Raw genomic sequence first — 20,709 nt, 5'->3', positions numbered from 1 at the left:
ATGGTATGTATTTGCTTTTTTAAGTACTTAAAAATAATTTTTTCTCATGGATTTTGGGCAAAACCTATACTTTACAAGTGGCTTTATAGTTTGGATTGTGTTTTGACACTTAATAATATATAAACAGCTTTTATTTTCAGTTTATTAATTTGTCCATCTATACCACTCAATATGATTTTTGTGTATTTATGTGTATAACACAGCGCCCCTGGATGTTGTGTATTTATTGCACTTTTATACACATTTATACACTTCGCGGGGTTTTGGGGTGTCCCTTTTGTGATTGGCTGTGGGCGGGACATAAAGCCCAACCCCTCAAAGCTACTTCCTGAAGACGTGCCTTTAAATTTTAAATGCCTTCAAAGCTGCAGCACTCAAAATGGAGGTCCCCGTGGATTAAACTTCACAGGTAAGCAATAGTATTAATACATTTCGGTTATTTTCTAGTTTTAATGTTTCTTTGATGTAACAATAGACTTGTAGCAAGTATTTAGAGAATGCAATGCAGTTCGTTTGGTTAGCAGTGAGTTGCTAGCTAGCTTAGCATTAGCTTGCAGGGTGTCCTCCAGAAAACTTAAGCCTGGCGGTAGAGAAGCCCAGGCGTTGTAGCGAGGCTGGTGGAAGAGCACGTTTATAAGATTCGCTTCCGTTCGTCGTCCGTGATAACGGGGGGAGGTGGGGTGAGCGCACGGGTAGATTCGGTACCGTGCGTCATCCGTGATGGGGGGGGGGGGGGGAGCTGGACTGATAGAATCGCTACCGTTCGTCGTCCGTGATAACTTGGGGAGGTGGGGGTGAGCGCACGGATATATTCGGTACCGTGCGTCATCCGTGAGAGCGGGGTGAGGTGGGGGTGAGCGTATGGATAGATTCGGTACCGTGCGTCGAACGTGATAACTGGGGAGGTGGGGGTGAGCGTATGGATAGATTCGGTACCGTGCGTCATCCGTGATAGCGGGGTGAGGTGGGGGTGAGCGCATGGAAAGATTCGGTACCGTGCGTCGAACGTGATAACGTGGGGAGGTGGGGGTGAGCGTATGGATAGATTCGGTACCGTGCGTCGAACGTGATAACGTGGGGAGGTGGGGGTGAGCGTATGGATAGATTCGGTACCGTGCGTCATCCGTGATAGCGGGGTGAGGTGGGGGTGAGCGCATGGAAAGATTCGGTACCGTGCGTCGAACGTGATAACGTGGGGAGGTGGGGGTGAGCGTATGGATAGATTCGGTACCGTGCGTCGAACGTGATAACGTGGGGAGGTGGGGGTGAGCGCATGGAAAGATTCGGTACCGTGCGTCGAACGTGATAACGTGGGGAGGTGGGGGTGAGCGTATGGATAGATTCGGTACCGTGCGTCGAACGTGATAACTGGGGAGGTGGGGGTGAGCGTATGGATAGATTCGGTACCGTGCGTCGAACGTGATAACTGGGGAGGTGGGGGTGAGTGTATGGATGGATTCGGTACCGTGCGTTGTCCCTGATGAGGGTGGGGAGTGTGGGGGGGGGGATAGGGAAAGCCCTGGCTTGTAGCAACGTTTTCAAATTAGTTTTATATAGTTGGAAAACTAATGAAAGGTTGTGAATCTTACAGTTTTTGGTTACATTTATTGAATTTGTGAAGCTACAGCTGCTAGTTTAGCATTAGCTTGGTGCTGTAGCACATTGCATCATGGGATTGGTAGTGAGCTTATAAACCTGCAGAAAATGGTACACTCCTGTTGTGTTAAGGGCTGCCATGGCATCAAGAATCGGGAGCAACTGTTAGTTTTTCCCAGAATCGTACAGATATAAACAAACACGCCTGCCGAACTTTTACTTTGTAATGTAAACTTTTAATTTCTGCAGAGGAAACTTGTTAATATAAGTCAACATGGTGGATTTAATAGAAGCTTTAAAGAACAAACTCTGGACGGTGTGAGGTGAGTTTGTCTCACTGCAGAAATAAAAACGCACACGGAGCGTCAGCAGTCAGACGCAGCCACTCACCAACACTCGTGTGTGTGTGTGTTTGAGCGTCAGAAGGGTGAACAATAACCTGTAGAATAATTAAAGATGGTTCTCTGTGAATGAGCATAATAGACCCTTTTACTACCTACGTCATCAAAAGTTGCGCGCGCAGCCTGGCAACGAGAGTGAAGGCTTCCTCATTCACATTCGATACTAAAACAGCGTTTGAAACCTTTTGTTTTGAAGTTCTGAGCACTTAAAAAAAGTCGGGTTGTTGCGTGTATGGATGCCAGAATCGCTTCTCTTCAAGCAGTGGACTGAAACTTTACAGAATTCCGAAGGGAGCACATCCATTTGAACAAAATCGGAGGCGTCTGTGGCTGCAGGCCATCAAAAGTGTAACTGCAGCCTTTCCTGTTTTTCCCATCCTAACACAAACTCAACTTTGAATCAAATTGCTGCTGCGTGGCTGCAGCATGACCCAAGTCTGGAACATCAAAATGACAGAAATAAACAAATTTATACGCTTTATTTCATGCTTCAAATTAACATTTCATTCTAATTCATCTGTATTTTCCCACTGCATATTAGTATAAACTGTATTTCTCTAAAATTTACACGATTGTACTCTGAGCACGCTAAAAAAAGAAACCTATGCTATACTCACCCTGCCATGCAGGCACAGTTGGCTGTGAAGACGTAGTTCTCTGGTTTGTTTACTATGACCCAAGCCTCATACATAGCAGTCCTTGTCTTTGGCTAGGAAGGACTTCTGCCTTCAAGACGCAAAACTCAGAGTCTATGTCGTGATATTTTACTTTCTGTACGTGGCCACAGACAACATAGTTGTATGCATCTAACGATTTGTATGCCCGTAGCTTCTCACTTGTGTACTTACTGGGCCTCTCCACTAAAAACGTGTACATATCGGGCCACTGGATATCTGGCCACGCACCTACATCTTCCACCCATTCCGTAATGCCACAGGGATCCGGGAGTCTGTCGGCATTCGTTAAAGTGAGTTTAATAATACAACATTCAAGATTTGCTGGTGATAACCCAGCAGCGTAGCTTGATAAAGCCTGAAACAACGCCATTCTCTGTTGCCAAGCTGCGCGCATTCTCGCTGAAGTCATATTGTTTACAAACAGTAAAAGGGTCTATACTGGAACATTTTTGGTAAATAATAATTTGGGAAGACGGCAGGAACAAGGAATAAAATAGTTTACAGTATTTAAAACATCCCTAAACTGGAGACTTGACAGGTGTGATCCTGATTCTGTGAATGAACTGTCAGTGAAGGCTTTCACATCACAACTCTGCCTCTCCTAGTTACAACTCTGGTGAGTGTGACTTCTTGTCCTCTGCGCATGCAGGTCACTTTGGGGCCATAAAGCGTTCACACTGGAGAGAGTTTGATGTCACATTTCAGTCAAAATGTAAACAACCACACAAAAATATTAGGATTTTCGGAATTGAGCATCAGGACCTGCAGCATGAACGTAACGTCAGAATTATCATTATTTGAAACTTGGAATTATCATTTTGTTACCCTTCCTGTAGCTTTCCTTAAGATTTAACTCTTGCTATTATTTAGTGCCCGCCTTGGGACTGGGAGGTCAATTCCCAGTTGGGTCATAAGGCGACCAGACTTACGGGACCCCACGCCTCCCTTCTTGACACTCGGCTTCAATGGGTTGGATTTGGGTTTAAACCACCAAATGGTTCTCGAGCACAGCCACTGCTGTAGCTCACAGCTCCCTGTGGGGATGGGTCAAGTGTGGAGATGTAATTTCACACGTGTGTGATGATGACTATGGGACTTTAACTTTACAGATGCCAGTAAAACATGGAGAGGCAAAGACGCATTAACCCAAAAGGAGATGCTAAATATCACATTGAGAATGGAAAGGACAAAGTGGGATTTGACGTAAAATCCATCAGTGCCTACAAAGGTATAATTATTTTCTGGTAGTTTAATAAAAATATAACCTGAACTCTACATTGACAATTCTCTCTCTCTCTCTCTCTCTCCCCTCCCGTCCTCCCCCCCCTCCCTCCCTCCCTCAACAAGGCCGTGGTGTCTTTGTAACTACCTCTTTTCAAAAAGGAGACTTTCTGTTGGAATATAGAGGAGAACTGATCAGTAAGGAGGAATGTGAGAGGAGACAAAGAGTTTATCATGATACACTTAAAGTGTTTCTGTTTGAATTCTACTTTGACGGAAAGCTGTGGTGGTGAGTATGATTATACAATCAAATTAGAAATGGCTGAATGTGCTGTCACTGGAAGTCACAAGACAATTTATGATGTAATAATTGATGCATTAATGTTTTAGTGTTGATGCAGCAAAAGAAGATGGGTCACTTGGAAGACTTGTCAATGATGATCATGTCTGTCCTAATGCCAAAATGAAGTACCTGACTGTGCAAGGGAAGCCCCATTTGTGCTTGTTTGCTATTCGAGAAATAAGCCAGGGAGAAGAGGTAACCTATAATTACGGTGACTCAGACTGGCCATGGAGATGCAAGGTGACTGACAATTGAGTCATTAAATTTTGAATGCCTATGAAATTTGCCTATGGAAGAAACAAGTTAATGTTTATTTACAGTATAAAATCCAATCATTTTTAACACGTGTACAATATTTTTATGAAAGACAAAGCATGTTTTTTTTTTCATCCTAATAATTTTCAGCTTTCCTTTGATGTTACTTGAGTGGTATGAATTAAGACTATCACTAACTTTTATTCATTTTCTGATGCAGATAAGGACTGAAAAGAGGCATAGTAAGGTGGCAGCAAACAACGCAAACCAAACTGATCCAGACCTTGAGCCGCTCCATAGAAGTGCAGAGGTAGTCTATTTTTATTGTTAACTTAAATTATGCTACTTCTAATATGGGTTTTCCAACAGTACTACTCCGTGTGACTTGGATGGGTGTGGTTCAATTTTACTGCCTTTTCCAAAGACATGGTTCAGTATTTTCACCCAAATTTTCAGTACCTGATTGGTTGTGGTTCTTAGCATGCTGACCAAGTCTAAAAATACTATGTAAGAGACTGACTGTCTCTGATTTGGCTAGGGTGTGGAGTCACTAGTTGTTCCAGAGCTTTCTGCCTGCAGCAGTTTATAGGTTAGGTGGAGTAGATGGAGTAGAGTCAGGGTCAGAGTTTGACAAAAAGCCAGAGACTGGCAGTTAATTTGCAGTCCACTGCTATACAAATACATGCCTTTTACAAACAAGTAGACAGGCAAGCTGCACAAGACATGGATCCATGTCCTCAATTTAAATTTTCTTGGGGAGATTTTTTTGACACTATGTCCTAAACAAATATTGAATTTCTTCAAGAATTGTCTAAATTTAGTTTGTCACTAACTTGTATTGAGTAGCTGATGCTTGTCTGATGCAGGTCTCACCTGAGGCAATCCAGAGTCAGATGCCAGAAGACAACCTGAAGCAGACTGATCCCAACCTGATTTCTACCAACAGGAATGCAGAGGTGATTTCTATTTAATAATTAGATGATATATGCAACTTGTTGTAAGATGTTAGTCAACCACTCTTGTAATTAGTGTGTAAGTGTATCTGAGTGTTATGTGCTTTACATGGACACTGGTTTGTCAGGACAGTCCCAACAGAGGTTTTCATTTTAGTAAGCCATCTGTGTGTGTGTGTGTGTGTGTGTGTGTGTTTAGTTGCGTTCTATCCTATTGTTGTTTAGGAGGACCATAGGGTTTATGTGGACCTTCGTAGGTTCAGTGGAATTATACATTGTCTAGCCCAAAAAATGTCACCACCAAAAGAAAAAGCTAGCTGTTGCACTTATGCGCAGTGGGCAATATTTTACTCAAATAATCCAAATGGCTGTGTACATGCACGTCAGTTGGAATGATGATCGGACAAAACCACCTCTCAATTGGATTGAAACTTCATTCCGATGGGCCGAATTGGATCATAACACTTCGATTTACATGTTTACATGTAGAATTTTTTATCTGATTGGGCGTTCAATTTAATTGTGCCCATGTAAATGTGGCTACTGACAGTTCTTAAGTCATATTTAGTTCCTTAGATGTTTTCACTGCCCTATTCATGCTAATCATTTGACCCTTCTCAAAACAGACGAACATCTTTTACACGACCACCAGATGTGTTTTTCTACATGGCTGTTTAAGAAATGAGAAGCAACTCACTGCAGCAGTTGGAGTTAAATAACTTGTTGCCAGTTGAAAGATTATCGCCCATGCAGTAATTATCCAATAGGAGGCTCCTCTCTGTTTGCTTAAATAAATCTAGGTGGCAACTTCTTTTTTAGGCAAGGCAGTGTGTTTGCATTCTAATGCAGTAAGAATTTTCTACACGTTTTTATATATAGTGTAAATGTATAAAAAACAAAGCTACAATATGGGAACAGCAGTTTGTCACTAACTTGTATTGAGTAGCTGATGCTTGTCTGATGCAGGTCTCACCTGAGGCAATCCAGAGTCAGATGCCGGAAGACAACCTGAAGCAGACTGATCCCAACCTGATTTCTACCAACAGGAATGCAGAGGTGATTTCTATTTAATAATTAGATGATATATGTAACTTGTTGTAAGATGTTAGTCAACCACTCTTGTAATTAGTGTGTAAGTGTATCTGAGTGTTATGTGATTTACATGGACACTGGTTTGTCAGGACAGTCCCAAACAGAGGTTTTCATTTTAGTAAGCCATCTGTCTGTGGGGGTGTGTGTGTGTTTAGTAGCTTTCTATCCTATTGTTGTTTAGGAGGACCATTGGGTTTATGTGGACCTTCGTAGGTTCAGTGGCATTATACATTGTCCAGCCCAAAAAATGTCACCACCAAAAGAAAAAGCTAGCTGTTGCACTTATGCGCAGTGGGCAATATTTTACTCAAATAATCCAAATGGCTGTGTACATGCACGTCAGTTGGAATGATGATCGGACAAAACCACCTCTCAATTGGATTGAAACTTCATTCCGATCGGGCCGAATTGGATCATAACACTTCGATTTACATGTTTACATGTAGAATTTTTTATCTGATTGGGCGTTCAATTTAATTGTGCCCATGTAAATGTGGCTACTGACAGTTCTTAAGTCATATTTAGTTCCTTAGATGTTTTCACTGCCCTATTCATGCTAATCATTTGACCCTTCTCAAAACAGACGAACATCTTTTACACGACCACCAGATGTGTTTTTCTACATGGCTGTTTAAGAAATGAGAAGCAACTCACTGCAGCAGTTGGAGTTAAATAACTTGTTGCCAGTTGAAAGATTATCGCCCATGCAGTAATTATCCAATAGGAGGCTCCTCTCTGTTTGCTTAAATAAATCTAGGTGGCAACTTCTTTTTTAGGCAAGGCAGTGTGTTTGCATTCTAATGCAGTAAAAATTTTCTACACGTTTTTATATATAGTGTAAATGTATAAAAAACAAAGCAACAATATGGGAACAGCAGTTTGTCACTAACTTGTATTGAGTAGCTGATGCTTGTCTGATGCAGGTCTCACCTGAGGCAATCCAGAGTCAGATGCCGGAAGACAACCTGAAGCAGACTGATCCCAACCTGATTTCTACCAACAGGAATGCAGAGGTGATTTCTATTTAATAATTAGATGATATATGTAACTTGTTGTAAGATGTTAGTCAACCACTCTTGTAATTAGTGTGTAAGTGTATCTGAGTGTTATGTGATTTACATGGACACTGGTTTGTCAGGACAGTCCCAAACAGAGGTTTTAATTTTAGTAAGCCATCTGTGTGTGGGGGTGTGTGTGTGTTTAGTAGCTTTCTATCCTATTGTTGTTTAGGAGGACCATAGTGTTTATGTGGACATTCGTAGGTTCAGTGGCATTATACATTGTCCAGCCCAAAAAATGTCACCACCAAAAGAAAAAGCTAGCTGTTGCACTTATGCGCAGTGGGCAATATTTTACTCAAATAATCCAAATGGCTGTGTACATGCACGTCAGTTGGAATGATGATCGGACAAAACCACCTCTCAATTGGATTGAAACTTCATTCCGATCGGGCCGAATTGGATCATAACACTTCGATTTACATGTTTACATGTAGAATTTTTTATCTGATTGGGCGTTCAATTTAATTGTGCCCATGTAAATGTGGCTACTGACAGTTCTTAAGTCATATTTAGTTCCTTAGATGTTTTCACTGCCCTATTCATGCTAATCATTTGACCCTTCTCAAAACAGACGAACATCTTTTACACGACCACCAGATGTGTTTTTCTACATGGCTGTTTAAGAAATGAGAAGCAACTCACTGCAGCAGTTGGAGTTAAATAACTTGTTGCCAGTTGAAAGATTATCGCCCATGCAGTAATTATCCAATAGGAGGCTCCTCTCTGTTTGCTTAAATAAATCTAGGTGGCAACTTCTTTTTTAGGCAAGGCAGTGTGTTTGCATTCTAATGCAGTAAAAATTTTCTACACGTTTTTATATATAGTGTAAATGTATAAAAAACAAAGCAACAATATGGGAACAGCAGTTTGTCACTAACTTGTATTGAGTAGCTGATGCTTGTCTGATGCAGGTCTCACCTGAGGCAATCCAGAGTCAGATGCCGGAAGACAACCTGAAGCAGACTGATCCCAACCTGATTTCTACCAACAGGAATGCAGAGGTGATTTCTATTTAATAATTAGATGATATATGTAACTTGTTGTAAGATGTTAGTCAACCACTCTTGTAATTAGTGTGTAAGTGTATCTGAGTGTTATGTGATTTACATGGACACTGGTTTGTCAGGACAGTCCCAAACAGAGGTTTTCATTTTAGTAAGCCATCTGTCTGTGGGGGTGTGTGTGTGTTTAGTAGCTTTCTATCCTATTGTTGTTTAGGAGGACCATTGGGTTTATGTGGACCTTCGTAGGTTCAGTGGCATTATACATTGTCCAGCCCAAAAAATGTCACCACCAAAAGAAAAAGCTAGCTGTTGCACTTATGCGCAGTGGGCAATATTTTACTCAAATAATCCAAATGGCTGTGTACATGCACGTCAGTTGGAATGATGATCGGACAAAACCACCTCTCAATTGGATTGAAACTTCATTCCGATCGGGCCGAATTGGATCATAACACTTCGATTTACATGTTTACATGTAGAATTTTTTATCTGATTGGGCGTTCAATTTAATTGTGCCCATGTAAATGTGGCTACTGACAGTTCTTAAGTCATATTTAGTTCCTTAGATGTTTTCACTGCCCTATTCATGCTAATCATTTGACCCTTCTCAAAACAGATGAACATCTTTTACACGACCACCAGATGTTTTTCCACATAGCTGTTTAAGAAATGAGAAGCAACTCACTGCAGCAGTTGGAGTTAAATAACTTGTTGCCAGTTGAAAGATTATCGCCCATGCAGTAATTATCCAATAGGAGGCTCCTCTCTGTTTGCTTAAATAAATCTAGGTGGCAACTTCTTTTTTAGGCAAGGCAGTGTGTTTGCATTCTAATGCAGTAAGAATTTTCTACACGTTTTTATATATAGTGTAAATGTATAAAAAACAAAGCTACAATATGGGAACAGCAGTTTGTCACTAACTTGTATTGAGTAGCTGATGCTTGTCTGATGCAGGTCTCACCTGAGGCAATCCAGAGTCAGATGCCGGAAGACAACCTGAAGCAGACTGATCCCAACCTGATTTCTACCAACAGGAATGCAGAGGTGATTTCTATTTAATAATTAGATGATATATGCAACTTGTTGTAAGATGTTAGTCAACCACTCTTGTAATTAGTGTGTAAGTGTATCTGAGTGTTATGTGATTTACATGGACACTGGTTTGTCAGGACAGTCCCAAACAGAGGTTTTAATTTTAGTAAGCCATCTGTGTGTGGGGGTGTGTGTGTGTTTAGTAGCTTTCTATCCTATTGTTGTTTAGGAGGACCATAGTGTTTATGTGGACATTCGTAGGTTCAGTGGCATTATACATTGTCCAGCCCAAAAAATGTCACCACCAAAAGAAAAAGCTAGCTGTTGCACTTATGCGCAGTGGGCAATATTTTACTCAAATAATCCAAATGGCTGTGTACATGCACGTCAGTTGGAATGATGATCGGACAAAACCACCTCTCAATTGGATTGAAACTTCATTCCGATCGGGCCGAATTGGATCATAACACTTCGATTTACATGTTTACATGTAGAATTTTTTATCTGATTGGGCGTTCAATTTAATTGTGCCCATGTAAATGTGGCTACTGACAGTTCTTAAGTCATATTTAGTTCCTTAGATGTTTTCACTGCCCTATTCATGCTAATCATTTGACCCTTCTCAAAACAGACGAACATCTTTTACACGACCACCAGATGTGTTTTTCTACATGGCTGTTTAAGAAATGAGAAGCAACTCACTGCAGCAGTTGGAGTTAAATAACTTGTTGCCAGTTGAAAGATTATCGCCCATGCAGTAATTATCCAATAGGAGGCTCCTCTCTGTTTGCTTAAATAAATCTAGGTGGCAACTTCTTTTTTAGGCAAGGCAGTGTGTTTGCATTCTAATGCAGTAAGAATTTTCTACACGTTTTTATATATAGTGTAAATGTATAAAAAACAAAGCAACAATATGGGAACAGCAGTTTGTCACTAACTTGTATTGAGTAGCTGATGCTTGTCTGATGCAGGTCTCACCTGAGGCAATCCAGAGTCAGATGCCGGAAGACAACCTGAAGCAGACTGATCCCAACCTGATTTCTACCAACAGGAATGCAGAGGTGATTTCTATTTAATAATTAGATGACATATGTAACTAGAGCTGTGGCGACGCATCAATGACGTCGACGGCTCGATTCTAAAAATTCGTCGATGTCAGATCCGGTAGTCGACGCACCACGCCCACTTGTTATATCCCCAGGAGTTTGTAAATAGAGGAGGAATCTGCCTGTTTTTCCTCTAGTTCGCCCTCTTCTCCGCCAAATACCGAAGACCCGGAACAATGTCCGTCCGCTACGAGATTCCTTTCCTGTTTTGCCCGCCTTCGCCCCCCGGCAACGGACAGCAACTTCCGGGGTCAAATGCGCTAATTCATCTCTATCGCAGATGTCGAAAATCACCGGGAGCGTTTCTCCCTTCATTAAGGAGCTTCATTCAGACATTAGGAAAGCTGTTTTGGTGGTAGCACTCTCCTCCATGCTGGTCTGTTTGTTGCTGGGTGTTTTTGGTTAATTTAAACTTGGTAACTTGAACTTAACGTTGGTAAAGCTACTGTTAGCATATTCGTTAACAGCTTCTTGCATTTCAAATCAAATCAAATCACTTTTATTGTCACGTCACATGTGCAGGTACACTGGTACAGTACATGCGAGTGAAATTCTTGTGTGCGAGCTTCACAGCAACAGAGTTGTGCAAAAATACAGTAATGTAAAAACAAGTAAAATATAAAAATGGCTAATCTAAATATACAAATGAATAAAGTAAACAATAACATAAGAGATATAAAATATACAGAGGTTGGTATGTGCAAAACAGTGGCATTAATGTACAGTATGGAGTGTGTAATATTGGAGTTTCAGTAGTGAGGGTGAGGTGTCTGCGCCGTGTTCAGCAGTCTGATGGCCTGATGGAAAAAGCTGTCTCTCAGTCTGCTGGTTCTGGACCGGATGCTGCAGAACCTCCTTCCTGATGGAAGTAGTCTGAACAGTTTATGGCTGGGGTGACTTGAGTCCTTGATGATCCTCCCCGCTTTCCTCAGGCACCGCTTCTTATAGATGTCCTGGAGGGAGGGAAGCTCACCTCCAATAATCCTTTCTGCACACCGCACTACTCTCTGGAGAGCTTTGCGGTTGTAAGCGGTGCTGTTGCCATACCAGGCGGAGATGCATCCAGTGAGGATGCTCTCAATGGCACAGCGATAGAAGGTCCTGAGGATGCGGCAGCTCATGCCAAATCTTTTCAGTCTTCTGAGAAAGAAGAGGCGCTGCTGTGCCTTCTTCACTTTACTTTCCGTGTGCATGACCACGTAAGATCCTCTGCCAGATGAACTCCAAGGAAACGGAAACTGCTCACCCTCTCCACAGCGTCGCCGTTGATGGTGATGGGGGTGTGTATTCCTCTGCTCGTCCGGAAGTCCATTATCATCTCCTTTGTCTTTGTGACGTTGAGGGTGAGACTGTTGTCCTGACACCAGTGGGTCAGGGCGCTGATCTCCTCCCTGTAGGCCGTCTTATCGTCGTTGGTGATGAGACCTACCACTGTGGTGTCGTCCCATACTTCACAATGATGTTGGAGTTTCTCGTGGCCGTGCAGTCGTAGGTGTAGAGTGAGTACAGGAGAGGGCTCAGCACACACCCCTGCGGAGCACCAGTGTTCAGTGTGACGGTGGATGAGGTGGTGCCGCCCAGTCTGACCACCTGGCGTCTGTCAGACAGAAAGTTAAGGATCCAGCTGCAGAGGGAGCTGCTCAGTCCTAGATCCTGCAGTTTCCTGTCCAGCTTCGAGGGAACAATGGTGTTGAATGCTGAGCTGTAATCTACAAACAGCATTCTCACATACGTGTCTCTCTTCTCCAGGTGTGACAGGGCAGCATGAAGTGTCAGGGCTATGGCGTCATCAGTGGACCTGTTGTGGCGATATGCAAACTGTAGAGGGCCCAGTGAATCGGGCAGTGCAGAGCAGATGAAGTCCCTGACCAACTTCTCGAAGCATTTGCTCACGATGGGGGTCAGGGCTACAGGTCGCCAGTCATTCAGTGAGGAGATGGTGGAGGATTTGGGTACAGGGACAATGGTGGCCATTTTGAAGCAGGCTGGGACTACAGACAGAGAGAGGGAAAGGTTGAAGATGTGTGTAAACACTCCAGCCAGCTGACCCGCGCATGACCTTAGGACGCGGCCGGGAATCCCGACCGGACCAGTAGCTTTGCGTGCGTTCACCCTCCTGAACCACCTCCGCACACCCTCTTCAGACACAGTGTGCGCACTGACGTCATCCGCGGTGCGCTCACTGTCCGGTCTCATGGAGTTCGCTGTGTCGAATCTGGCATAGAATGCGTTTAGATCCTCACACAGAGAGGCCGTGGTCTGCGGTGTTCTGGTTCTCCCTCTAAAGTCTGTGATTGTGTTTAGTCCCTGCCACATACTCCGGGGGTTCTCAAACTGTTGCTCCACCCTGTCTCTGTACTCACGTTTGGCTGCTTTGATCGTCTTCCGGAGTTGGTAATGTGCGTGTTTGTAGTCTGATGTGTTCGCGGAGGCAAAGGTGGTGCTCCGCGCCGTTCGCACACCTCCATTAATCCAGGGTTTTTGATTTGGGAAGGGTTTAACTGTTCTGGATGGGACAACATCTTCCACGCATTTCCTGATAAATCTGCAGACTGAGTCTGTGTACTCATCAATGTCTCTAGCAGCTGCGTGAAACATTTCCCAGTCCGCGTTATCAAAACAATCCTGCAGTGTAGACTCCGATTGGTCCGACCAACAATGCACCGCCCTCAGGGTTGGAGCTTCCCGTTTCAGCTTCTGTCTGTAGGCAGGTATAAGCAGGATGGAGCGGTGATCTGATTGGCCGAATGGGGCGCGGGGGAGGGCTTTGTACGCATCTCGGAAAGAGGTGTAGCAGTGGTCGAGTAGCCGATCTCCACGTTTATTGAAATGGATGTGTTGGTGTAGTTTTGGTGAGACTTTCTTCAGGTTACCCTTATTAAAGTCCCCGATCGTAATAAACGCCGCCTCTGGGTGTACGGTTTCCTCATTGCTGATCGCGCTGTACAGTTCTCTGAGTGCTCGGTCAGTGTCGGCTTGTGGGGGAATATAAACAGCCGTCATAACCACCGCTGTGAATTCTCTCGGTAGCCAGAATGGCCGGCACTTAATCATCAGGTACTCTAGGTCCGGAGAGCAGAAGGATTTGACCGGGTGCACGTTCGCATAATCACACCAGCTGTTGTTGATCATGAAACACACACCACCACCTCTGCTTTTCCCAGTAAGCTCCTGTGACCTGTCCGCGCGGTGCACGGAGAACCCCGGTAGTTGTGCTGCGGGATCCGGTACTTTGTCCGATAGCCAGGTTTCTATGAGACAGATCGCGCTGCAGTCCCGCATCTCTCGCTGGAATGAGATCCGAGCCCGAAGCTCGCACAGCTTGTTCTCCAGGGACTGCACATTAGCCAGTAGTAAACTGGGTAATGGTGGTCTGTTAGTGCGCCGTCTTAGTCGAAGCAGAACGCCAGATCTTCTCCCTCTGCGTCGGCGCTTGCGGCCTCCACGGGCCCAGAACAAAGGCGTCTCAGGTGAGATGAATGGGGGATCTGCAAACGGCGGGTCCGTGATGAAAGACCTGAACTCCGGGAAGCAATGAGAAACTCTGTCTTTTATGTCCAGTAAGGTTTGTCAGTCGTACACAAGGATACATGTGCTACTCGTGAAAAAATAAAGAAAGAAAAAGTAGTAAACACAAAAAACAACTGTTGCTTGGTGGAGCTCGTGACGAGGCAGCCATACTCGGCGCCATCTTGGAGGCATCACCATCACCATTGCATTTGGATAAGCTGTTATGTTTTGGTTTAGAGTTCATCGTTTTTGTGGTGCAGATCTCCCTTTTATTACATTTAGAGTGTTGTTGGTTTTCGGTTTAGTTTAAAATATCACCTTAAGTTTGGTTTAACCTCCCAGTTTAGAATTTGGACCTTTGGAGATCCTTATTTTGGTCCAGAACCCTGTAATCTTTGCCCAGTGGGACATCCCAGGTTATTTGTACTTTTGTTTTAATTCCCCACAGGCAGAATTAGTTTTATTATTCCCAACCTGTGGATGGAAAGATTTAGGTTTTTTGTAAATAAACCTGATCATCATTTTAACTTTTAAATCCCGTTATTGTCCCTTCCTTTTTGCACACGAGCTAAACTCCCCAGGAAGGATCGTAACACCACTCGCCTCACACACATAAGGGACCAAACAAAGCATCATGGAGACACTCCGTCTTCTACCACCTCTCAGGCAGCAGCCTGCACTCCCAAGTTCTATATGTCACCAGAACATAACCAACCAACACAATAAAAGCAGTGTTTTACAAAATGGAAGGCCTGTAGTGTTCATGTGGACCTTCGTAGGTTCAGTGGAATTATACATTGTCTAGCCCAAAAAATGTCACCACCAAAAGAAAAAGCTAGCTGTTGCACTTATGCGCAGTGGGCAATATTTTACTCAAATAATCCAAATGGCTGTGTACATGCACGTCAGTTGGGATGATGATCGGACAAAACCACCTCTCAATTGGATTGAAACTTCATTCTGATCGGGCTGAATTGGATCAGAACATTTCGATTGACATGTTTACATGTAGAATTTTTGATCTGATTGGGCGTTCAATCTGAATAGTTGTGCCCATGTAAATGTGGCTACTGACAGTTCTTAAGCCAATTTTAGTTGTTTCTGCAATCTCCGTAAATGTTTTCACTGCCCTATTCATGCTAATCATTTGACCCTTCTCAAAACAGATGAACATCTTTTACACGACCACCAGATGTTTTTCTACATAGCTGTTTAAGAAATGAGAAGCAACTCACTGCAGCAGTTGGAGTTAAATAACTTGTTGCCAGTTGAAAGATTATCGCCCATGCAGTAATTATCCAATAGGAGGCTCCTCTCTGTTTGCTTAAATAAATCTAGGTGGCAACTTCTTTTTTAGGCAAGGCAGTGTGTTTGCATTCTAATGCAGTAAGAATTTTCTACACGTTTTTATATATAGCGTAAATGTATAAAAAACAAAGCTACAATATGGGAACAGCAGTTTGTCACTAACTTGTATTGAGTAGCTGATGCTTGTCTGATGCAGGTCTCACCTGAGGCAATCCAGAGTCAGATGCCGGAAGACAACCTGAAGCAGACTGATCCCAACCTGATTTCTACCAACAGGAATGCAGAGGTGATTTCTATTTAATAATTAGATGATATATGTAACTTGTTGTAAGATGTTAGTCAACCACTCTTGTAATTAGTGTGTAAGTGTATCTGAGTGTTATGTGATTTACATGGACACTGGTTTGTCAGGACAGTCCCAAACAGAGGTTTTCATTTTAGTAAGCCATCTGTGTGTGGGGGTGTGTGTGTGTTTAGTAGCTTTCTATCCTATTGTTGTTTAGGAGGACCATTGGGTTTATGTGGACCTTCGTAGGTTCAGTGGAATTATACATTGTCCAGCCCAAAAAATTTCACCACCAAAAGAAAAAGCTAGCTGTTGCACTTATGCGCAGTGGGCAATATTTTACTCAAATAATCCAAATGGCTGTGTACATGCACGTCAGTTGGAATGATGATCGGACAAAACCACCTCTCAATTGGATTGAAACTTCATTCCGATGGGCCGAATTGGATCATAACACTTCGATTTACATGTTTACATGTAGAATTTTTTATCTGATTGGGCGTTCAATTTAATTGTGCCCATGTAAATGTGGCTACTGACAGTTCTTAAGTCATATTTAGTTCCTTAGATGTTTTCACTGCCCTATTCATGCTAATCATTTGACCCTTCTCAAAACAGATGAACATCTTTTACACGACCACCAGATGTGTTTTTCTACATGGCTGTTTAAGAAATGAGAAGCAACTCACTGCAGCAGTTGGAGTTAAATAACTTGTTGCCAGTTGAAAGATTATCGCCCATGCAGTAATTATCCAATAGGAGGCTCCTCTCTGTTTGCTTAAATAAATCTAGGTGGCAACTTCTTTTTTAGGCAAGGCAGTGTGTTTGCATTCTAATGCAGTAAAAATTTTCTAGACGTTTTTATATATAGTGTAAATGTATAAAAAACAAAGCTACAATATGGGAACAGCAGTTTGTCACTAACTTGTATTGAGTAGCTGATGCTTGTCTGATGCAGGTCTCACCTGAGGCAATCCAGAGTCAGATGCCGGAAGACAACCTGAAGCAGACTGATCCCAACCTGATTTCTACCAACAGGAATGCAGAGGTGATTTCTATTTAATAATTAGATGATATATGTAACTTGTTGTAAGATGTTAGTCAACCACTCTTGTAATTAGTGTGTAAGTGTATCTGAGTGTTATGTGATTTACATGGACACTGGTTTGTCAGGACAGTCCCAAACAGAGGTTTTCATTTTAGTAAGCCATCTGTGTGTGGGTGTGTGTGTGTTTAGTAGCTTTCTATCCTATTGTTGTTTAGGAGGACCATAGTGTTTATGTGGACCTTCGTAGGTTCAGTGGCATTATACATTGTCCAGCCCAAAAAATGTCACCACCAAAAGAAAAAGTCACACATATGCTTGGATGGTGTCCAAATTTTAACACCGGCCAGCTTCCTCCACACCTTGGTGTACGGTAATACCGGGACTGATTTAAAAATGATGATGTAAGCCTCAAGTGGAATTACTGAGCTGTTAGTTTGGACCTTCATCGTTCAGAACCTGAATAACAAACACTATTACTAAAACAATAACAACATAACACACATAATATTAACAACTTAAGGAAATGCAGCTTATAAAATATTTTCTTCTGAAAAACCGGAATTCAACCTCCAACTGCTGAAAACTTGCTTTGAGCTTGTGGCCGACACCCATTTACTTCGTGGTTAGTCTTGACATCTAGGGAAGCCTGGCAGCTTATTTTTCACCAGCAAAGTGCGTTTTCATCATTTTTAATAACAGGCTCCAGACAGATCTGCTCTTCCGGCTACGGTTCACTCCTCTGCTGTTCTGACGGGGCGTGCATCTTTCGCCGTCATCTTTTGTTTTCACAAATTGCATCATTAGTGTTTACCTGCTCTCCTTTAAAGTTTGCTTCAAACCCAAAATACTCCCAAACTGCAGAACTTGTGTTGCTTTTAGACACCAAATCAGCTGGTGCGCGAGCTTTTAGACACCAAATCAGCTGGTGCACGAGCTTTTAGACACCAAATCAGCTGGTGCACGAGCTTTTAGACACCAAATCAGCTGGTGCACGAGCTGTTATTTTTCTCTCGGTGAGCCGTCCTCCGAGCTGTCGATTGACAACATCGCGTTCATAAACTTCATGGAATATCTCTAAAAATTGGACAAAACATTTTAAATTATTTAAATACTACAAAAAATTCAGGCATGCTTCTGTTTTTTATATATTAAAAATGTTCATCTTAATTTTTTTATCCTCATCTCGTACGTGCACTGTTTTTATGACTATTGGAACTGACACTATTGCTTTTTTTTTAACACCGGCGGTAACGCCGCCCAAGCCTAGTCACACAATCTAATACTTGTTTGGACTGCCTTTAGTTTTATTACAGCACACATTTGCTGTGGCATGGTTTTTATAAGCTTCTCCAACGTCACCAGATTTATTTCTATCCAGTGTTGCATTAATGTCTCACCAAGATCTTGCATTGATGGTTGAGTCTGACCGCTGCACAAAGCCTTCTCCAGTGCATCCCAAGGATTCTCAAAGGGGTTAAGGTCTGGACTCTGCTGGCCAAACCATGTGTGAACATGATGTCTCATGCTCCTTGAACCACTCTTTCACTATTTGAACCTGGTGATTCAGTATATTCAAGTAGTCAGCTGACCTAATTTTTAGAGCACATCCTGCTGCTGAACCTAGACAGGGTTCCCACCCGTCCTGGAAGATGGTGGACCAATTTTCCAGTCATGGAAAACACATGGAAAATGCTAAAAAAAGGAAAATGTCCTTGGAAATGTTTGAGTTGTCCTGGAAAATTATGTTCCCTCTTTGTGAATAAATACAAATGGTTATACATTTTACCCATGAATTTTTGTTTTCAGCTGAAGAAGGGCCAAAGCTAGCGACTCTCAGATTGAGTGCTGCTGTATTGCCGTATATCGAGTGAGAGGTTTTTCCTCCCGCTGTCTGTGTTTAGTCACTATGGTGACCAGAACAGGAGAGTCCTGCATCCTTATGACTTTCTTATGTCCTCTAAATTGAAACTCATGTTCCGCATTATTGGTGGTCTCCCATTTTGAGTTTAAGTCTGACAAATAAACTGTGAGGAGAAAGCTGCCCATTGCCATCAATCAAACTAGGAGGCGGGACTTTTATGCAAGTTCGGAAATGTATATCCATTTCAGCAATATAATTGACAAACAAAAAACAGTTAAAGATTTGTATAAATATTTCAGTCCCAAACACATAATTCATCAATTTATTCCATTATGTAAGTCATGCCTGTTGGTATGAGCAAATACAATTAATTTGAAAGTTTTGTCATATTTTCTAAAGTTAGTGACTGATTGCAAATACAGCTTGAATGTGAGAGTTTGGACTTTTAAACTGATATCAGTATGTAAAATAGCAGTGTATGAACTAAAGTAGTGAATCACTTCTGTTTTTGTTTTGTTACATTGCAAATAAAGGAAAGCATGTGGCATAGGGAGCCGAAGTCACGCCCATCTGCTTCTGGACCATGTGTCCCCAGAAGAACAAAAAAAAAATGAATGCAAGTCAATGGGGCTAAAAACACAATTTTCTTATTCCGCTTGTTATGTGCCATGGTATTCACGTTTATGTCCATGAATTTTAGAGACTCATTTTGATACCAAGAAAGCACTTATTTTCCAACTGGGGGAAACGTTATTTTAGGTTTTGTGTGGAAAAAAGTCCAGGACTACAAATGCGCATCACAAAAGTGACGTCATCGAACTAGACATGGACAAAAACGGAGGGAAAAGGGCTATAAGTTTAGCGAACTTCAAATCCTTCCTTCAGGAGGAAAGAACCACCATACATTTGGCCATGTGATGAGTAGCAGCTATGCTAGAGAAGAAGATATTCTGTAGTGATGTCATATATGCGACGTGCCAAGGTCCAAGTTATACTCATGCTAATTACGAACTTTTACAAGCTGATAAATCTCAAAGTGTGTGACTGGCGTGGTTGAAACACACATTACTTTTCATTTAAATTGCAGTACAGAATTGAGATTCAGCACGTAAGGGAAAGTGGATTATGTAGAAGGGGGTGAATATGTTGCTTTTAAGCTTAATATATTATCTTTACTTATGACCAATGTAGCGTCACTGAAGGGCCTGATTCTTGACCCTCAGGTCAGAGACACAGCCTGGGTCACCTTGATCCTGGCTACTACTCCGATCTACAGTGTTTTCCTCACAGGAGACTGAGTCAGTCTACCACCCCTTTAATCTGATTGCCAGCCCTTATCTGACTGATTCCATTCACAGGAAGAGAAGGACACTTTTTTTAAAAGACTAATTTTTAATAAACTCTTTTCACTGTATATTACAATGTTCATAAATAATCATCATGGTTCATTATAACAGTTTAATTACTGAAATGAATTTATTCTTTGGTTAATAATTATTATTTATGATAATCAGTAATGTTTAACAGTGACAAGAAGATCATCTGCACTTATACACAATCATACAGGACCAGTAATCAGGTTAAGGTTAACTGCACTCACACGATTCTTGTCCCATGACACCAGAGCTTTCTATCTTGGGGAAGGCGTGCCTCTGAGGTATGTTAAATCTTCCTCTACATGTCAAAACCTGATTCGTTAGAATAGGAAATGCCCATCTTATAAAACAGAACACTCAGCATTTTGCGAGTGAGTTCTAGAGAAGTGGGACGGCCGCCCACACGCTCTTTAACCAACAAGCGATTTCTGTCACCCTGGCAGAATTGCTCAGACACAGCGACACCTGCAGAACAAAGATGACGCTACGAGATTCCTTAAGAATCTGCTCAGACGCCAACCAAATCCACCTGTGTGCCTGTGGCATCTCTTGGACCAGAGAGGTGGTACCACTGGTCTT

The 20,709-nt window shown here is 42.4% G+C and overlaps 1 protein-coding gene across 1 annotated transcript in view; it reads left to right on the top strand.

Moving 5' to 3' along the window:
- Positions 1–311: 311 nt before the first annotated feature.
- The window catches only part of LOC129160104 (uncharacterized), a 34,187-nt gene continuing 13,789 nt past the window's right edge, over positions 312–20,709 (top strand). Inside the window, exons 1-13 of the mRNA XM_070551354.1 lie at positions 312–409; positions 3,784–3,902; positions 4,022–4,184; positions 4,286–4,478; positions 4,714–4,803; positions 5,360–5,449; positions 6,413–6,502; positions 7,462–7,551; positions 8,511–8,600; positions 9,558–9,647; positions 10,607–10,696; positions 15,756–15,845; positions 16,804–16,893. Of these exons, the coding sequence (XP_070407455.1) occupies positions 3,797–3,902; positions 4,022–4,184; positions 4,286–4,478; positions 4,714–4,803; positions 5,360–5,449; positions 6,413–6,502; positions 7,462–7,551; positions 8,511–8,600; positions 9,558–9,647; positions 10,607–10,696; positions 15,756–15,845; positions 16,804–16,893 (1,272 nt within the window). The 5' untranslated portion in view covers positions 312–409; positions 3,784–3,796. The remainder of the gene's footprint in view (positions 410–3,783; positions 3,903–4,021; positions 4,185–4,285; positions 4,479–4,713; positions 4,804–5,359; positions 5,450–6,412; positions 6,503–7,461; positions 7,552–8,510; positions 8,601–9,557; positions 9,648–10,606; positions 10,697–15,755; positions 15,846–16,803; positions 16,894–20,709) is intronic.

Source organism: Nothobranchius furzeri, chromosome 5 (genome assembly GCF_043380555.1).
Source record: "Nothobranchius furzeri strain GRZ-AD chromosome 5, NfurGRZ-RIMD1, whole genome shotgun sequence".
Taxonomy (NCBI): Eukaryota; Metazoa; Chordata; class Actinopteri; order Cyprinodontiformes; family Nothobranchiidae; genus Nothobranchius; species Nothobranchius furzeri.
This window is presented reverse-complemented; position numbering and strand designations above follow the sequence as displayed.